We start from the raw sequence: 18,491 nt of genomic DNA, 5'->3' as shown, positions 1-18,491 counted from the left end.
TCAGGAGCGACAGGAATAAATTTAACACCGCGATTGTTGCTCTTGGGCCCCGCTGTAAATTTGTGCATACCACAATTGCACAATGCACCGAATCTGCGAACAACGACAATTATGAAACACTGAAATCCGCCGTGATTTCGCATTTCCGCCTCTCTGATAACCAGCGTCTAACGAGTTTGCTTTCCGGAATGATTCTAGGAGACCAGAAGCCGAGCGTTCTTCTTTCGGAAATGCGCCGCCTGGGTGGTGACGGGTGTTCGGACAACGTTCTTTCCAACTTGTGGCTCCGTGCACTGCCAGTCACAGTGCGTTCCATCATCGCAGCGATGCCAACCGCTCCATTGGACGAACAAGCGAAAGTGGCCGACAAGATTTTGGAAGTCCCGAGGAGTGATCCGCCATCCGTTCACTCCGTCGAACCGTTCGCATTGGAACAACGCATCGAGGCACTTTCTCGCCGTCTCGATCAGGTGCTTGGTGGCAAATCCCGCAGTCGTGAGCGGCCGACGTACCGAGATCAGACCCGATCTTCAAACCGTCGCTCACAGACGCCCTTCCGGTCAACAAGCTCCCGTCGATGGATATGTTGGTTCCACTACCGACATGGCGCCCAGGCTCAGAAGTGCGAGAAGCAGAGAGGAGACAACGCAAACGTGCCGTGTATATTCTACGACGGCAAGTTGAATGTGTACACCCGGCCAGCAAAAAATTAACTACCGTGCAGTCACCCGATTGCACGCAACCATCTGAAGCCTCCTTCGAACCAGCACAATCCGATGTATTCAGCATCGAACTAAACAAGGACATCCTGCGTATCCACGTGCACGATCAGCCATCAGCACAACAGTTTCTTATCGACACTGGTGCTGATATTTCCGTGCTACCACCGACACCACGAGAACAGCTTCACCCTTCACCGTCTCATCGTCTCTACGCAGCGAATGGCAGCCCCATACAAACTTATGGCACCAAGCGGTTGCAATTGGACATCGGACTCCGCCGACCATTTATGTGGATTTTCACTATCGCCGATGTGAAATCCCCGATCATTGGAGCTGATTTTTTGAAGCACTTTGATCTTCTGGTGGATCTGAAACGCAACAAGCTGATTGACAACCTCACCAACCTGCAAGTGAACAACACCAACGCTGCCTCCGAGCCAACGATAACCACATTTGATGTGAACTTGTTGGCCTCAGACCTTCTCAGACATCCTGAAGGAATTCCAAGACATCACCATTCTGAATATGAACCATCACCCGACCAAGTCGAACACCGTCCATCAGATCATTACGACAGGCCAACCAGTTTTCTGTCGCCCCCGTCGGTTGCCACCCGACAAGCTGAAGGAAGCCAAAGAGGAATTCCGTTTCCTCATGGAGCAGGGAATATGCCAACCATCGAAAAGTTCTTGGGCCAGTCCTCTTCACATGGTACGGAAATCCAATGGCAAATGGAGACCGTGTGGTGACTATCGGAATCTCAACGCCATCACCGTTCCCGATCGTTACCCAGTGCCACATATCCAGGACTTTTCCAACATCCTCTATGGGAAATGCATTTTCTCATGCATTGATCTGCAACGTGCCTACCACCAAATTCCCGTAGCACCGGAAGACGTACAGAAAACCGCAATAACGACCCCGTTTGGCCTTTTCGAGTTCAAATTCATGACATTTGGATTGCGTAATTCCGGTCAAACTCTTCAGAGGCACCTCCATCAGATTCTGGGCCACCTGGAATATGTTTTCCCGTACGTCGATGACTTATGCATCGCCTCCGCCAGCATCGAAGAGCATAAACAGCATCTGCGTCAAGTATTCCAGATCCTGAGGGAAAACAACCTGACCATCAACGCCAGCAAATGCCAAATCGGGAAATCTGAGTTGAAATTCCTGGGTCATCTCATCACTCCCGAGGGCATCAAACCAAACCCGAGCAAGGTCGAAGCTGTGATGAATTTTCCTCAACCTACGACTGCCCGGCAGATGAAGCGATTTTTAGGAACAATAAATTTCTATCGTCGTTTTCTTCCCGGCGCTGCCGCCCAGCAACAGTTGCTCCAGCAAATGATTACTGGTAACATCCGAAACGACCAAACACCTCTGCAATGGAACGAGATCACCCTCGCAGCTTTCCAACAGTGCAAAACAGCTCTAGCTAATGCTACTCAACTCGCTCACCCATCGGCCCAAGCGAAATTAGCATTAGACGTTGATGCTTCAGGAACAGCAATTGGCGCTGTTCTGCACCAAATCACCGAAAAAGGATGCCAGCCACTCGCATTCTTTTCCCGCAAACTAAAGGAAGCCCAAAGAAAGGCAAGTACATACGATCGTGAGCTCTACGCAATGTACGAAGCGGTCAAGTACTTCAAGGACACCTTCATTGGACGTGAGTTCTGCATCTACGCCGACCACAAGCCACTCTCTCACGCCTTTCATCAGCGCCCTGAAAAAGCGACACCAACCCAAACTCGTCATCTAGGTTTCATCAGCGAGTATACAACGGATATTCGACACGTTCCCGGTGAGTCGAACAAGGTTGCCGATATGCTCAGCCGAATTGAAACCATCTCGACCACTAGCGAAACAATAGACTTCGAGCAAATGGCCTCCCAGCAGGAAACCGATCCCGAGCTACAGCAGTATTTGCGATCCCCTCCAGCAAATACTAGCTTACTGCTGAAGAAGCTCAAGTCGCCTTTATCCTCCACACCGATCTACTGTGACATCTCCACCGAAGCCATCAGACCGTTTGTTCCGAAAGAATTTCGGCAAGCCATCATCAGAAAGCTTCACAATCATTCGCATCCAGGCATACGATCAACGACACGACTTGTCAGTGATCGATATGTTTGGCCATCGATTCGTCGAGATTGCAAGATGTTCGTCACACATTGCCTGCCCTGCCAGAAATCTAAGGTACACCGGTACAACAAAACGCCAGTTGTGCAAATTCAAACCTCATCAGATCGTTTTGCACATTCATATGGACCTCATCGGACCCTTGCCTCCATCGGAAGGAAATGCCTATTGCCTCACGATGATAGACAAATTCACCCGTTGGCCAGAAGTCATACCAATCCCAAATCTGACTGCCATCACCGTCGCTCGAGCATTCGTTAACGGCTGGATCTCAAGGTTTTGAGTACCAGTCAACCAGTCGGAGCTCTTCCGTGAGCTGAACACAATACTTGGGATAACACATCTTCGCACAACGCCATACCATCCCCAGGCAAATGGACAAATCGAGAGGACTCATCGCCAACTAAAAGCAGCGATTATGTGCCACCAAAACGCTAAGTGGACAGAGTCGCTACCACTCGTGCTCCTCGGAATGAGAACCGCCCTCAAGCAAGACCTTCAAGCGACGATTGCTGATCTCACCTATGGCACTTCATTGCGTTTACCAGGTGACTTCTTCGTCGAGAATCAACTGAAAGAACCGTCATCGGAATTCGTGGCCGACCTGAAAAAAGCCATGAATAAGCTGCGACCAACGCCCACGACCAACCACGCCAAGAATGCCACCTTCATCCAAAAGGATCTGCAAACCTGCAGCCACGTCTTCGTCAAGGTATGTGCCATTAAGCCTCCACTGAGTCAACCTTTTGACGGCCCATACCGAGTACTTCGCCGGAAGAAAAAGGTATTCATCATCGACATCAACGGCGAGCGTTCGCCGATTTCAATTGATCGCCTGAAAGCCGCATTCATCGTACCCGACGAGCCAACTTCTTCAACCAACTCAACCCAGCCTTTGGACATCACCGATGACAGCAACCCTGCAGTTCGAACCCGTTCAGGACGCCAGGTCAAAATACCATCCAAATTTGTTTGTTAATCGATTCCGATAATTTGGACCCCCAAACATACGACGTAATGAAAGCTCACGCGAGATATGTAGAGTAAATTATTATTAAAACTAGCGATAAAACAACAAAGAAACATATGAAGAAAAACTCTTTCATCCTTTGAAAAGTATAGTTGTAGGAAGAAGAAATTATATTACGAGAAGTGAAACATCATTTTTGATCGCATGATTCTTGCCCTACGTATGAATTTTTCGTGAAAGAGTAAATACATTCAAACAAATTCAATCAAGGGCTTCTTCTTATTCATGAATAAAAAGAATGAACACTTAAGGTCAGTTAAAAATGCCAAAAAAAAGGAAATTGATTTGCAAAACAATTTTTCTTCTCATGACCATCACACAAACTCGAAAATATGATAAATTTTACTTATACGATTCAAAATAAATCAGAATCAAAGTTTCAAATCAATGCTATTTCCGGCAAGTTTTTAATACATTATTAAAAATGATGTTTCTAATTCTGAACTAGAAATTGGCTTGAATCTAAGTAGTTTAGTTTAGTAACTTGAAGCTTAAATTTCTAGAACACTAGAAAATGAGAACGAATAAAAATGTTGAATGAACAAAATTTATAAGTACTTGAAATATAAAACATGATTTAAAAAGAAATTAAATTCTAAGGTTAGGTTGCCAGAATTTTTTCAGCACGTATCCGAACCGGACAAACCGGGCAATTTTAAATAAAAACCTGGCAAAATCGGGACATTTCATTTCAAAAGTGACGCCATAAATCCGGGCAATATCCGGGTAAATTTTCTCAAAACCCAGAAATTACTTAACAAAAATCAAGAAAGCACATTGACAAAAATGTTTTTTTCATCAAAACTCATCGACGGATTTCGAATCGTATTTTAGGCTTCCAGAAAACTTTCATAATTATTTTTATAAAACTTGCTTCGTTTTGGAACTTGGAACTTCGTTTTGGAGGCGTTCGTTGTTTTTTTTTTGTTTGATTTGATAAAAAAAAAGTGAATAAATCCTGGCAAAATCCGGGAATTTTCAATGAGATCTGGGCAACCGAGCCGGGCCGAACTGTTCCCAAATTTTTTGTTAAATATTCGGGCAATCTGGCAACGTTATTCTAGAGAGTTCCAGTTATCAAAGTCAGAGATAATTTTTTTTATATTCCATTACTTCCATTTATCAAAATAAAATGCCAAAAAATTCATTTTTTAGAGTTCACAATATTAAATTTACAATATTCTCAATTTATCATTGAAAGTTTATACTGAGAAAGTATAGGTTTCTAAATTAGATTTCTTGAATGATCAATATGAAACTTAGAAAAATAAAAATGAGAAAATCCAAGTATTATTATGAATATTGAAAGCACAAGGGAAACACTAAATTAGTGAAAACTGCGCATTCAAATAACTTAAATATTGACATTTCACATTATTCTTCGAACTTTTAAAGATTAATTGAAAAAGCATAATCGTTTTACAAAGAAGATTTAAAAAAATAAAAATGAATGAAACTTTTATAAATTTTCAAGCGCAGGTTTTATGGATTAAAATTTCAAGTTCTGAGTAGTCTTCCAAGAAGATAATGTTTCAGAACAAAAAAAATCCGAATTGAAAAATACAGACAAACAAACTAAAGAATATTTTTAAAAAAATTAAATATTTTGACAATAAAATTCTGTAAATTTGTTTTTCGGCATATCGGTGAAAAGTAGTTATGAAATTGATAAAGATGGATAGAGAAGTGAGAAGAAAATTTACAGATGTTGAAAAGAGCGAAAGAGCATTTTTGCGAGGAAACTTATTAACGTACACCATACTTTACCCTGCAACATTTCATTATTTAGGAGAAGTAGTACCGGGATAGAGGTGGCACTACCTTAACCTATACAATGAAATCTGGTTGGTCCGAAGTCTACATGTGGTGAACACGTATACTCCGGACGGGCCCGTCCGTATGGCCCGTAAAGTATGGTGTACGTTAATAAGTTTCCTCGCAAAAATGCTCTTTCGCTCTTTTCAACATCTGTAAATTTTCTTCTCACTTCTCTATCCATCTTTATCAATTTCATAACTACTTTTCACCGATATGCCGAAAAACAAATTTACAAAATTAATTAACGGTGGTTAACTTATCTTAAAAAGACAATAAAATTCGGAAAGTTCATTCAACAATAACTACAAACAATGTTGGTGAATGTATTTAAAAATATCAAATAAAATATGAAGATGCACAAGATTAGTTTTTCAACATTTGTGATAATTTTTTTTTAAATAAAAGCTATTTTAAAAACTTATTTATAGAATTTAATTGATAACTCAAGGGAACAGCATTTTCGGTGCCTATCCCGCAAAATCATATAAATGTTTTAATGATTTTGACGTCCTGAACTTGAACCTTTGACAGGTTTTTTTCTATAACCACTAGTTTTGGTGATATGGCAACGGCTTGGGAACACTGGTTAGTGGAGGCAGGAAAATTTCAGTGATTTAAATGTAGGTTCGAATTGAGTGTTGGAAATGTTTTAAAATATATATTTACAAATTATTCGATGCATAAAGTGCGTGTTATCAGGATAACAGTGTAGTTTTGATGGAATTTGTGATTAGGAGTGAAAAAAAGAACATTGAAAGCGGGTGTTGTGATTTTTCGGTTCGTCGATTTTTTCATTTTACCAAATACTTTGGTTGATCGATGACGCCAAAAGAAAGAGCTTTCCGGACAAGCACTTTCAAAACTGAAATCCAGGTGGTGCTGGCATAAGTACGATTTGGTGAGCTTTTGCTGTTGTCGCTGAAGCATCGATATTCTCCACCGTCGATTTGAATGACCGTCAAAAAGTTCAAAGGAATAATAAGATAAGTGTATTTTTTCTTTTATTTTATTTTATTACAATTTACTGCTTATTTTGGTTGAAAACCCATCGGATAGCAAACAAAACTATATTTAGGCTCGTTTCCAATGTCCAGTAAACTTTTTGAATTGAAAAGCGTTCAGAAAATTTGATTAAGCTCATGTCAAAATCGATCAATAACGTTTTAATAGTGTGAGTGACTTTCTATCTAGGATAGTAATCAAGTAAAAAGCCTAGAGTTGCCAACCGTCCCATTTTTTTTTTTAAATTTCTTGATATAAATAATTAAAACAATCATTCAACAAATTTTGATGATCCATGTTTCTATTCCTCTTCTTTAAAAATTTATCCATAATCATAAGACTCTATCTCTCTTTCAATCTCTCTTTTGGGAGTGTGAAATGAATGAAAGTTTTTACGACAACCAAAATATGCTTCAATTGGGATATATCATCAGTACAAGGCGCTCGATGTCGTGCTTTAAAACAATTTGAAAATGATAGTATGATTACCATCATCTTTGTATGTAGGTTCAATCTTCTCATTTAAAAAGTACATTTTAATTTTGTTGCAGCATTTTCATTATCCGTGAAGTATTACTGCGGTTAACTCTTATTTAAATCTTTTTCACAGCATTTAAGTAACATCGTTTAAGAGCACATAATGCTATTTAGTTTCAACTTGAAATCAATTCATATTTGATTATATTAACTATCATTCATTACAAACAGTTAGAATAGTTTATTTTATGTTTACCTTCTAATTCTTCAACAACCTTTGATCACTGAAAGAGTTTTTTATTATAGTTATTCGGTTATTCCGTGATAATTTGATATGCAATAACTGATTCTGTTCAAGTATAGTTTCAATTATTCTAGAGAAGAGTCAGAGCCGAGCATCAAGTCATCATCATTGTCTACTTCATCATTATTTATTGTAATTGTATTTTATCATCGCTTAAATTTCAGGTCATCAATTTTTGTATTTTTATATCTATCTGTACTTGTACTATCTTATATGTCCACCATAAATGTACATATTTTAACTACTATTTTAAATAAATTCACAGGTACGGCCAAAGTGCTGGGATTTCCTTTTTTTAAATTGTAATAATCACCATCATTATCATTGAATTTCTTCAAATAAAATTCAAATGAAACTATATACTTGTTAAAATTATTAAATAAAAGCAATATTTTTATTCTTCTGATTTTATCTATTGTTTTAATATTAATAAAAGACAAATGTAGGTATAATCTATAATAATCATTTTTGTAGAACTTGTTGCTGCTTCACATTCTGTCATATGATTGCCAATCGATTAGTGGAGTGCGGTTATCAGGAATGGAGTTTTTAAATGCAATTCAAGTTTGAAAATAGTTTTTTTTTGTCGTCAAGAGGCTCTGATTTTATTTTGCTTAGTTAAGTTATCTTTTATAGGGTACCAGCATATTTCTAATTTCCATACATATATTTTATATCTTTATTTTAAAAAAACACAAAAAACGTTGATAGACTCTCTTGTGTAATTTCGAAATAGAATTTGAATATTTTTTTCTCATGTAACCTGGTGGCATTTTTTCAAAACTTGATCCAGTTCACTAATCTAAATTGTACTTTATTTATTGGTCATATCTATATATTTATATGCATCTATATATTTATATGCATCATTTGAAAATATGAATAGTGCTATATGAAAATGAATAAATTATATAGGATAGTCTGTAAGCTCAATTTTCAGGCTGGTAGAGAAAAACCAATTTTTTCAAATTTTTTTTTTTATTATTTTAAATTAGTTTAATATTTTCTATTACTACCTTTACCTACGTTATAAAGATAGATCGCAGTCTCTGTTTCAGTATCATAACTTGCTTTTATTGATAGTAAATCAAGATTAGATAAAAGTATAACTGATCCGTTCTTTGATTCCAAAGGATAAGTGACTTCATCATTGATTATATCTAGATAACAACATTTTAAGTAAACAATTTTTGTAAGTAAATCGCTATGTTTATTGAATTTTGTACTTTAAAAATGTATTTTTAACAGATATTTTGTCCGTGCTCAATTATAATCATCATATTTCATAACATTTTCAGCATCACTGTATCTCATGTTCCTGTGTAAGCCGAGGCAATAGAATAATATAATTCATATTAATATGTTTAAATATTCTCTGTAGCTTATCTCCAGCGAATGTTCTTCGAAAACACTTTTTGATTTATTGAGATTTCTTATTTTAGTTAAAAATGTTTTTTTTATTTATTTACATTATCGTTATGTTATCAGAATTGAATCTTTCCTTTGTTGCAGCGAAATCATTGCTTTTTAGATGCATACATTAACTGTATTTTTATCTTTTTCAGGAAAAAAAATGAGTTTTATTATCTATATTACATCCTTTTTTCACATTATATTTTATTATGTAATAGTATACTGATTTCTATAATTTTGTTATGTTATATCCAAATAAATTATATGTTTTATATTATATTATATTATTTTATAAAAATGGTATTTAATAAGCGAAAAAATGGGTTGGGGCATCAGGGGATCCTTGTTTTGCAAAAGGAGCAGGTAGCGGTATGTGCTCGTTACCCGTTTCGAATACTGGACGTTTCTCAATTTATGTCAAGGGAATTTGGCATGGGTGAGAAAAAGATCGTATTTGATTACTTTTTGTAAAATAAGGACGCACTCTTTTTTCGGAAGCCTTGGGGGCGGGATTATAATTTACATGCTATTTTGGTTAGTCAACAATATGGTAATAGCTTCTCGAGGCTACTCCACTTATACCCTGGATACCGTAAGTGCCTCTGCTTGCGATTCTATTCCCTTAAAAGTCTCATTGAGAGGTTATAACTGTGTTGCATGGTAGCCAATATGGACGCGTGGGTTATTTTCTTGGCCATAACCGCGGCGCTGCCGCAAACCCAAGGTGGATTCATACATACATACATACATACATAACCTCTAGTTTTGGTGATATGGAGTTTCTAAATTTAAAAATGGATCAGATTTGAGTGAAATATTTAATTTATTTATTATTTAATCCGCCAAACAATGTAGGCTACATATATATAATAACTTAAATCTAGAGATTACAATTTTAAAATAAGCTTAATAATAATGATTTTTCTCTACATTTACAAAGTCAGGTTCTTCGGTGCCTGTTACCGTAAAAACCTTTTTTCAGCTGCTGTTTTGACATAGTTAAGTCTATGTTCTCATAATGTTTATTATAACTATACATTAAACAATTAACAGGACTATATTTTCCATAATCAGTTCGAGTAGAGGTTATAATGAAAAGATTTCTTGTTCTTAAATGACGGCAAGGACAATAAAAGTTTAATTGATTTAGTAGATAAGCAGACTGAACGCGCTGATTAATTATGTCGTTTACGAAACAGATTGCAGCAAACTCTCTTCTTACACTTAATGTTTCAATGTTAATAAGCAGGCAACGTGATTCATAGCTAGGTTATTGGTTCTGAGACCATCCTAAATTTCGTAAAGCGAATAGAACAAATTGTTTCTGGACTGATTCCAAACGGTTTTTATGTAAAATTTGAAAAGGCGACTACACAACGCTACAATACTCAAGAATAGATCTAACATAAGCTGTGTACAATGTTTTATTGTGTTTATTGTATTTAATTGATAACTACAGAACTTATAAAAGAGTAAAAACTCTCTGAATTTGTTTATTATACCTCATTCGATCAAGGAATAATATTTTGCCTAAATATTCTTATTTCAGAGATAGAACAGTTAAATTCTCCAGTTTTTATACATTTGGAAAAATATCTTTACAAATGTTTGAAAAAAAGGTTTTATTCAACAATTTTTTTTTGAAGCCCGCAAAACTATTTAATTTTTGCTTTTTTTTTTAATTATTCGAAACTACCTTACTTTACAGAAATGGGAAAAGTTAACGAAAAGAAAACTTTCATATTTTTTCCCAAGTCATCAAAATTACTTGCGATCTTGTGGATAGTTGATAATTGGTTAAGAAACGTGATTTCAACATATTTTTGCAATTTTATAGTGCAGAAATTTATTTTATTTTCTTTTTTTTTTAAAGCCACTTTCATGATAGCCCAAAATATCTAATTCTTACTTCTTCTGCTTTCTTTTCAGCAACCCACAAGGTATTCTGCTCCGAGAACCAGATGCGCGTCAATGTGGTGCTGCCGAGCAACGATTCAAGCACCTCGGTCTATCTGGACGGCATGAAGGGCTATCCGGAACCGAAATGCAAAGCCATGATCAAGGACACCCTGGCAGAGTTCGACTTGTCGCTGCAGAACATCTACGAGTGTGGCGTCACCCGGGTCGTCAATCAAATTACGGTAAGAATTTCTGAGTTGAGTTGAGTTGAGTTGATTATTAATAAATGACTTTGGTTTCAGGGAAAGAAAGTTTACTACCATCGGATAATCATAGAGGGTGATCAAGAATTTGGCAAGGAAATCATCAGTGTCAAGTGCATCACCAATGGTCCTCTGTACAATGTCACTCACGGTATCGTGAAACGAGATGTCTTGCCTGCCGGATTCCAGGAACCAGAGTACGTCTGATAGCTGTTCAAAATTTACAATAGATTTGATTGAACTATTTTTCTTTAACAGGGACCTCGAGATAACATCCAACATAACCGGAAGTGCTCCGGAACCGTCTTTGAGCATAGCCGTTCGTCAGGGCGATAAGTTGGTTTCGGGTGACTTGAACGTCAGTCCAGGCACGAACCTGCAGATGGAAATCTTCCTGGACAGAAACTCGGCTCCGATCTACGGTCTCGGTGTGAACTACATGCAGGTTACCGATACCCTAGCCCAAGAAGAAACCATTATTTTCAATGGGTAATTTTTCCGAAAATTTGAAAACAGATCATCAGAACTTATAAAATCCATTTTCTCCTAATGTTTTAACAGCTGTTCGGTGGATCCATATCTTTTCGAAAACTTCAACACCCTGGCGGGAGATCTGCTGACAGCCAAGTTTCGCGCCTTCAAATTTCCCGATTCCACCTACGTTCAGTTCCGCGGGACCGTCAATGTTTGCGTCGATCGTTGCAAGGGCGTTATTTGTAGCAATGGTCAAACGGCTTACGGTCGCAAACGGCGCGAGATCAGCCAGAACTCGCCGGATCCCAACAAAGTGTACGAAGTCACCATGACCACCTTTATCAAGGTCAATTACGACGAAACGGCCGATAAGAGTGAGTAGAATTTACAGATAGGAAGATTATCATATTTCAGTTATTATAAAAAAAAAATAATAAAAAAATAAACCTTCCAGACACCGCTTCGGAGATCGATCAAAAGTTCCGGCAGCTGAAACTGGCCAACCAGAAGCTGGCCCGCAACAGCCGGGCGGGCAATGTTTTCGAAAGCATCCATGACTCGAAATCCGTTGAATCTAGCCCCAGCAGCGAGAATGCCAAGGTCGAGGAAACGATTTTGTTCACGCGGGAGGTCATCAGCCGGGAAAGTTTGGACCGCGCCGACAGTGGCGATTCGCGGAGACTTCCGGCCGGGGCAACCATTCTATTTGCACTTGCTGCTGTGCTGTTGTTCCGCAGTGCCGCCCTCTAAACGAACGATTTCCTACTAATGATCTCAGCGATGATAACGATTTGAACACAAGCGACAGAATAATGAGCGGTCCAATTTTTGGAAAAAAATACTAGAACCCTCACTTTTACGTTCTACTAACTGCCTAATGATGAACCGAGTTCGGAACTGGCTTGCAATGGACTTGTAAATATTACACATCCACAACCAATTATATTCTACAAAAAAACGTAACTACAAGATTTGACTACCCTAGGAACAAGAGCGGTAAATTCAACTAATTTTAATAGCCAACTAAATGGACAACGAATGGAAAACTAACTAGGAAACAACCGGACAAATTTTAAACGATTTTCGTTTTAATCAGATTTTAGAGATCGTGGAGCTCGTTCCCACGTGTAAAAGTGTGATTGTAATTGTAAAAAAAAAACAAATGGTTCAACAACCATATTTCACGTAATAATTCGCAAACGCTGAGTTGTTGAAAAACCGAACAAATCATGAAACAAACACAATCCGGTGATAGATCGATAAGCAATGTAAGTTATACTAGTCTAATAACGATTAAAAATGCCGATCAAACGATATTGGAATTTGTAGAATCGATACGAACGAAAATTTAGAAAATTAGTAAGATACTACTGTTAAGCGTAATAGAAGCTGCCGATAGTCGATAAGCGGGCCATTTGTGGGTGGGTGTTTTCGGGGTTGAGCCTCGATGAAAATCTAAACCCAAACCACAAACGCATGAAGCGACTGATTCGTATGATTGCGTAATGTAACTCTTTGAACTTAACTAACATTATATTTACTGGTGCCTAATCAAGTAATATAACTATAGATACTTACTTCATTTCTGCTGCTTTATAAAAACTTCATCGCTTGAAGGTTCCACACCTGACCTGCTTATAGAACGGAGCTGTTACTTTTAGTTTAGAGCTAAACTGTAAAATACTAAAATAATGGCAATAAAACACTAACGATATGGAGGAATTGAGATTATTTCGATGACATGTCCTTTCTGTAGCGATCTAGATCCATTGAGTATGGCGACATAAACGCATGTTCTATTCATACACGAGCACTAAATTTTACTTCGGACGTCCTGACTTCCGCCAAAAAAACGTTTCTTGTTTCAAATGTTTCCAAACATTTCTTGTTCATTATTTGTCCCACCGATTGCTTCGATTAGACAAATCTCAACACTCTTCCTCAACATACACATTCGCAATCTTGAAACTGCTTCCGGCGGCTCCTTTTGAATATCGAGGCGAATCTTCTCTTCTACGCACGCACCGGACCTCAAACGTCGCATTCATTGCACGACGCTCTCACCCATGTTGCAGCTCGACGAGCTTACTTCTGGCTTCCGGCTCGACGATCTACCAGTGGTTCCAGCCCGTCGATCTTACATGGTTCCTGGCTCGACGACCTCCAATTGGCTCCTGGTCCGACGACCTTCCATGATCCCTGATCCGACGACCTCCATCTGACTTCGATCCGACGACCTTCGATCTGACTTCTTTTCTCGACTTCCTTGCTGCGGCTCGAAACTTTTCCTTCCCCTCGACGCCTTTCCTGAGGCCAGCACCTCCCATAGTTCCAGCCCGACGACCTCCACTTGGCTTTCCGGTCCGACGACCTTCCATGGCTTGGCGACCTTCCGCGGTACCCCGCTCCACCACCTGGTTCCTGATCATCACCTGGTTCTTGACCTTCCAAGGATCCGACCAACCGACCTGTCTGACGACCTCGCGTGTTTCCTGGGTTGTCGATTTCCACCTGGCTTCCCGGTCCAATGACCTCCCAGTTGGCTTCTGGTCCGACAACCTTCCACGGTTATCGGCTCGCCGACCTTCCAGAGGCCCCGGCTCAACGATCTCCATATGGCTCTGCACCGATGACCTAATGGTTCCTCGTTGTCCTTCCGGGCTTCGGCTCATTGTCCTTCCTTCAGCGCTGGCTCTCCTTGCCACTTTTGATTCCTAGCGATTCTTCTTCTCCACTGGAAAGGAGAGAACAACTTGTACAGTGGTTGAACTAGGAATACTTTTATTTTTAACTTCACGTTCTTTTCATACTAGCCTGTTCCCTAGATATTCATATTGTAACTATAATAATTTTTTTTGTTTGTTAATTATGTGTTTGGCGTACGACTTTTAGCATGAAAACACGGACACGAATTGGAACTTGGAACGTTTTAACCCTTGCCCAACAAGGCAAACTGGCACAACTCCGTACGAAGGCCGCAGCAGTTTACGAAGCGTAAGGCCGTTTCAACTAGCTAATCGCATCCAGAATTACGCCAGAAACGAACCAATGTACCGAATGATGGCATTTTACAACACAAACGTCGATATTATTCAACTAAGCATGTCCAGAGAACAAATCAAAAGTAGAATTGTGCAGTGCTCTTTTACAAATTAACAATTACTGTAGTTATTAAGTGTCATTTATATTATAGAATAAGATAAAGGGCTGAAGCCTAGGATCTAATCAATAAAACTAAAACTAAAACTAAATTTACAACTTGCTAGAGAGGCTAGCCGCCTCAAGCTTGAAATTCTGGGACTGAGCGAAGTCCGTTGGCTTAACAGTGGAGAGCACAAGACACAGCCCGGGCAAGTACTGCTTTACTCTGGCATACGAGGAGAACATGCTACTCGGGAACGAGGAGTTGGTTTCCTGTTAAGCCCGCAGGCCTACGCGGCCCTCATTAGATGGGAACCGATAAACGAAAGAATAATCGTAGCCAGATTTAGAACACGGGTTAGAAACCTTACAATGGTCCAGTGTTATGCGCCAACTGACGTTGCCGACTTGCAGGAGAAAGAGCAGTTTTACAGTCAACTGAACAACGTGGTAGAGGAAATTCCGAAGGATGACATTCAAATCCATTTGGGCGACTTCAACGCAAAGATTGGCTCAAACAATCAGGACCTTGAGCGCATCATGAGGCGCCATGGTCTAGGATAGATGAGCGAAAACGGAGAGCTGTTTGTATAATTTTGTGCCATCAACAACAATATGGTAATCGGTGTATCGCTCTTCCACTATCGACCAGCACATAAGGTCACTTGGGTATCCCGAGATGGCCGAACAGAAAATCAAATTGACCACATCTGCATTAGCCGAAAATGGAGAAGAAGGAGCCTTCTTGATGTCTGCAACACACGAAGCGCAGACATTGCATCTGACCATCACCTCGTCCTTGGCAAAATACGACTGAGAGTTGCGCGTGTCCAACGGCGCGAGGAGAAAGCGGGTGTCGAAACGACGTCCGCCAGTTGGAGAATCCAGAGGTGAAAAGGGCATACGTTGAACAGCTAGAATCCAGAGCCTCGGAATTGCCGACAGACGGAGCAGTCGAAGAACAGTGGTGTGGAATCAAGAATGCCTTTATCACGACGAGCCATGGTACCCTCGGTAAAGTTCGTAGAAGAAGAAGTGAATGGATGTCGGATGAAACTTGGAGGATGATCGATGATCGGAGAAAGGCGAAAGTCGGAATTGAGCAGGCATGTACTGGGTCAGCCAAAGCAGCCGCCCGCTTACGATATGCGGAGCTCGAAAAGGCAGTTAAACGAGACAAGAGAGCCTGGACAAACTCCCTAGCTGAAGAGGGAGAAAGAGCCGCCGCCAATGGAGATATCCGATTACTTTATGACATTTCTCGCCGAATCAGTGGTGCAAGGACTAATGCAAGAATGCCGCTGAAAGACCGAGCAGGTCAGTTATTGACCGATCGAACAGATCAGCTCTTACGATGGACTGAGCACTTCGAACAACTCTTCCGAGTTACGAATAGCGATGGCCAACAGAATCCGCAGCTCGAAGCGCCAACAGTATGTCGCATAGATGGCGTCAACTCGGAAGCGCCTTCGCTGGCTGAAATAGAAGCGGCAATCAAAAACATGAAATCCAAAAAAGCACCTGGGATCGATTGCATCCCTGCTGAAATGCTGAAAGCCGACCCTGCCCTGTCAGCACAAATGTTGCACCGTTTTTTCGCTGACATCTGGGATACTGCAATATTCCCGGCCGACTGGATGCAGTGTATCCTCGTAAAGGTCCCGAAGAAAGGAGGCCTGACAGAGTGCGGTAACTGGCGAGGCATAACATTGATCTGTACAACCCTCAAAGTACTCTGCAAAGTGTAGTATCCTACTTTTTATATAAAACGAATTATGCGAACTGAATTGTATCCGAAGATTATATGCAAAATTAGAGAGAGGGGGGGGGGGTGATTCGATTCTTAGCCACTAGTGGAAGTGGAGGCATATTTTAGGTGTTTTATTTCTTATCAACTTTAAGTTACTGGTGACTTCATTTAGTTATTATTATAAAATATTAATTGAATAGCAATCAATTTATTAAATATTTTAGTGGCGACGAGGAAAAGTAAGTGCTCAAACGGAAGGTTCGTTGAGATTCCAGTGTGGGCCTAAGTAGGTATTGTTGTAAGCAAAGAAGTGTGTTTTGGCAAACCTGTATCACAAGGGTTGGAAGCTGTTTAAGGTATTATTCGATTAATCTTGCGTTGCGAGATAGTTTTGATGGTTTCGGTTTCGAGGATATATTGAAATAATTGTGAACATATTGCCTCGTGGTTACCGACATTATTCTTTTACACACCATTTTCTTTTATTCCACAGCATTTCTAAAGGTTCTATTCGTTTGAATACGTTCCATTATTACTATAGAGACGCACACTGATCGGTGAGCTACTCATCGCTGTCGTTCGAAGTGAGCACATTTTTCCATCCGTTAGCGAGTAGTGAGGACAAGCATCGTTCGTTCCAAGTTTTGGCGAAAAGATCATCAACCAGTCAATTTTGTTGGCGCAGTTTGCAATTGGTTCAATTTGCATTTTAAAACGTTTGGCTGCAATATTAAATTAGGATAAATATCATCAGATTGGGCAGAAATATTTCTGGAAGCAGATCCCGGTACTGGAGGTTGTTTTGCTGTGGCGCTGTAAAGTTGTGTTCTTGCTGTTGCTGCTTGTTCTGCTGTGGGCGGAAAGGTTTGTGCTGGTTAACAGTGAGTAGAATCTTTATTATTTTATTTTCCTTCTTTTGATTTTGTTTCATAGAAACTGACATTATAACCATGTCTGTACCAGGCATGATTGGGTCACTTGATCATTATCATCCCGGAAGACCATTTTCAAATTACGTTGAGCGATTCGAAATTTTGTGTAAGCTTAACAAAGTTTCTGCTGAGACTAAGCAATCCTGGTTTATTTCGCTAAGTGGCGATGAAGTCTTTGACGAAATTAAACTGCTCTTTCCGAAACAAGAAGTAGAAACTTTGGCTTATGATGAAATCATTAAGAAATTAAAAGCGCGTTTCGATAAGACAGAACCTGCATTGATGAATAGGTACAAATTTAGTAAAAGAGATCAAGGAGTCGATGAGTTGGGAGAAAACTTTATTTTGGCAGTAAAGCTCTTGGCTGAAAATTGTAATTTCAAGGAATTTAAGGACGAAGCTATTCGCGACAGGTTGGTTTTTGGTATGCGTGAAAAAGAATTGCAGTACAAAATATTCATGGAGGATGATATAAGCTTGGAAACAGTTGAACGTATGATTGTTAATAGCGAGCTTGCTGGTCAGCGAGCTAAATTAATAAGCGAGAATAGCGGTTTAGCATCTGCAAATATTCTGTCCATAAGGCATCGTTTGGGCCGGCGTGATGATTTTGATCGTCGTGTTGAGGGTCGTGAGCATAATTCCGGGTATCGTTCAAGGACTCGGAGCAGGAGTCGGGACCGTGACAATAACAGGGAACGGAATAATTATGATTTCAATCGCGATAAACCGGAATGGAATAACCATAACAATGCCAAATGCAACTATTGCAAGCGTAGAGGGCATATTAGAAAAAATTGTTATCTTTTAAATAAAACAAAATCGGTCAAATTCGTTGAGGAGGACAAAACGACGGATTCTGTGCCTTTCGACAAGTTCAACAGGATGAGGTTGGAACAGTCTTCTGACGAATCTGATATCGGTTGTATGATGATTTCTAGAAAAAATAATAATGCGCCTTGTATGGTTGAGATGATCGTTGAAGGAAAAAAAATGTTGATGGAAGTGGATACAGGTTCGGCGGCTTCAGTTATAAGCATGGCTGTATATTTAAAAAAATTGAAATACTTGTCGGTTACTAAATCATTAAAGAAACTTGTCTACTACAACGGTGCTAAACT

General features: G+C 39.6%; 1 protein-coding gene across 1 annotated transcript in view; it reads left to right on the top strand.

Moving 5' to 3' along the window:
- LOC129754543 (uncharacterized) overlaps positions 1 to 13,261 on the top strand; it is a 272,344-nt gene extending 259,083 nt beyond the window's left edge. Inside the window, exons 3-7 of the mRNA XM_055750682.1 lie at positions 10,841 to 11,052; positions 11,113 to 11,270; positions 11,332 to 11,562; positions 11,635 to 11,921; positions 12,002 to 13,261. Of these exons, the coding sequence (XP_055606657.1) occupies positions 10,841 to 11,052; positions 11,113 to 11,270; positions 11,332 to 11,562; positions 11,635 to 11,921; positions 12,002 to 12,297 (1,184 nt within the window). The 3' untranslated portion in view covers positions 12,298 to 13,261. The remainder of the gene's footprint in view (positions 1 to 10,840; positions 11,053 to 11,112; positions 11,271 to 11,331; positions 11,563 to 11,634; positions 11,922 to 12,001) is intronic.
- Positions 13,262 to 18,491: the final 5,230 nt, after the last annotated feature.

This window comes from Uranotaenia lowii, chromosome 3 (assembly GCF_029784155.1).
Source record: "Uranotaenia lowii strain MFRU-FL chromosome 3, ASM2978415v1, whole genome shotgun sequence".
NCBI classification, from domain to species: Eukaryota; Metazoa; Arthropoda; class Insecta; order Diptera; family Culicidae; genus Uranotaenia; species Uranotaenia lowii.
The sequence above is the reverse complement of the archived record's forward strand: the minus strand, read 5'-3'. Positions and strand labels throughout refer to the sequence as shown.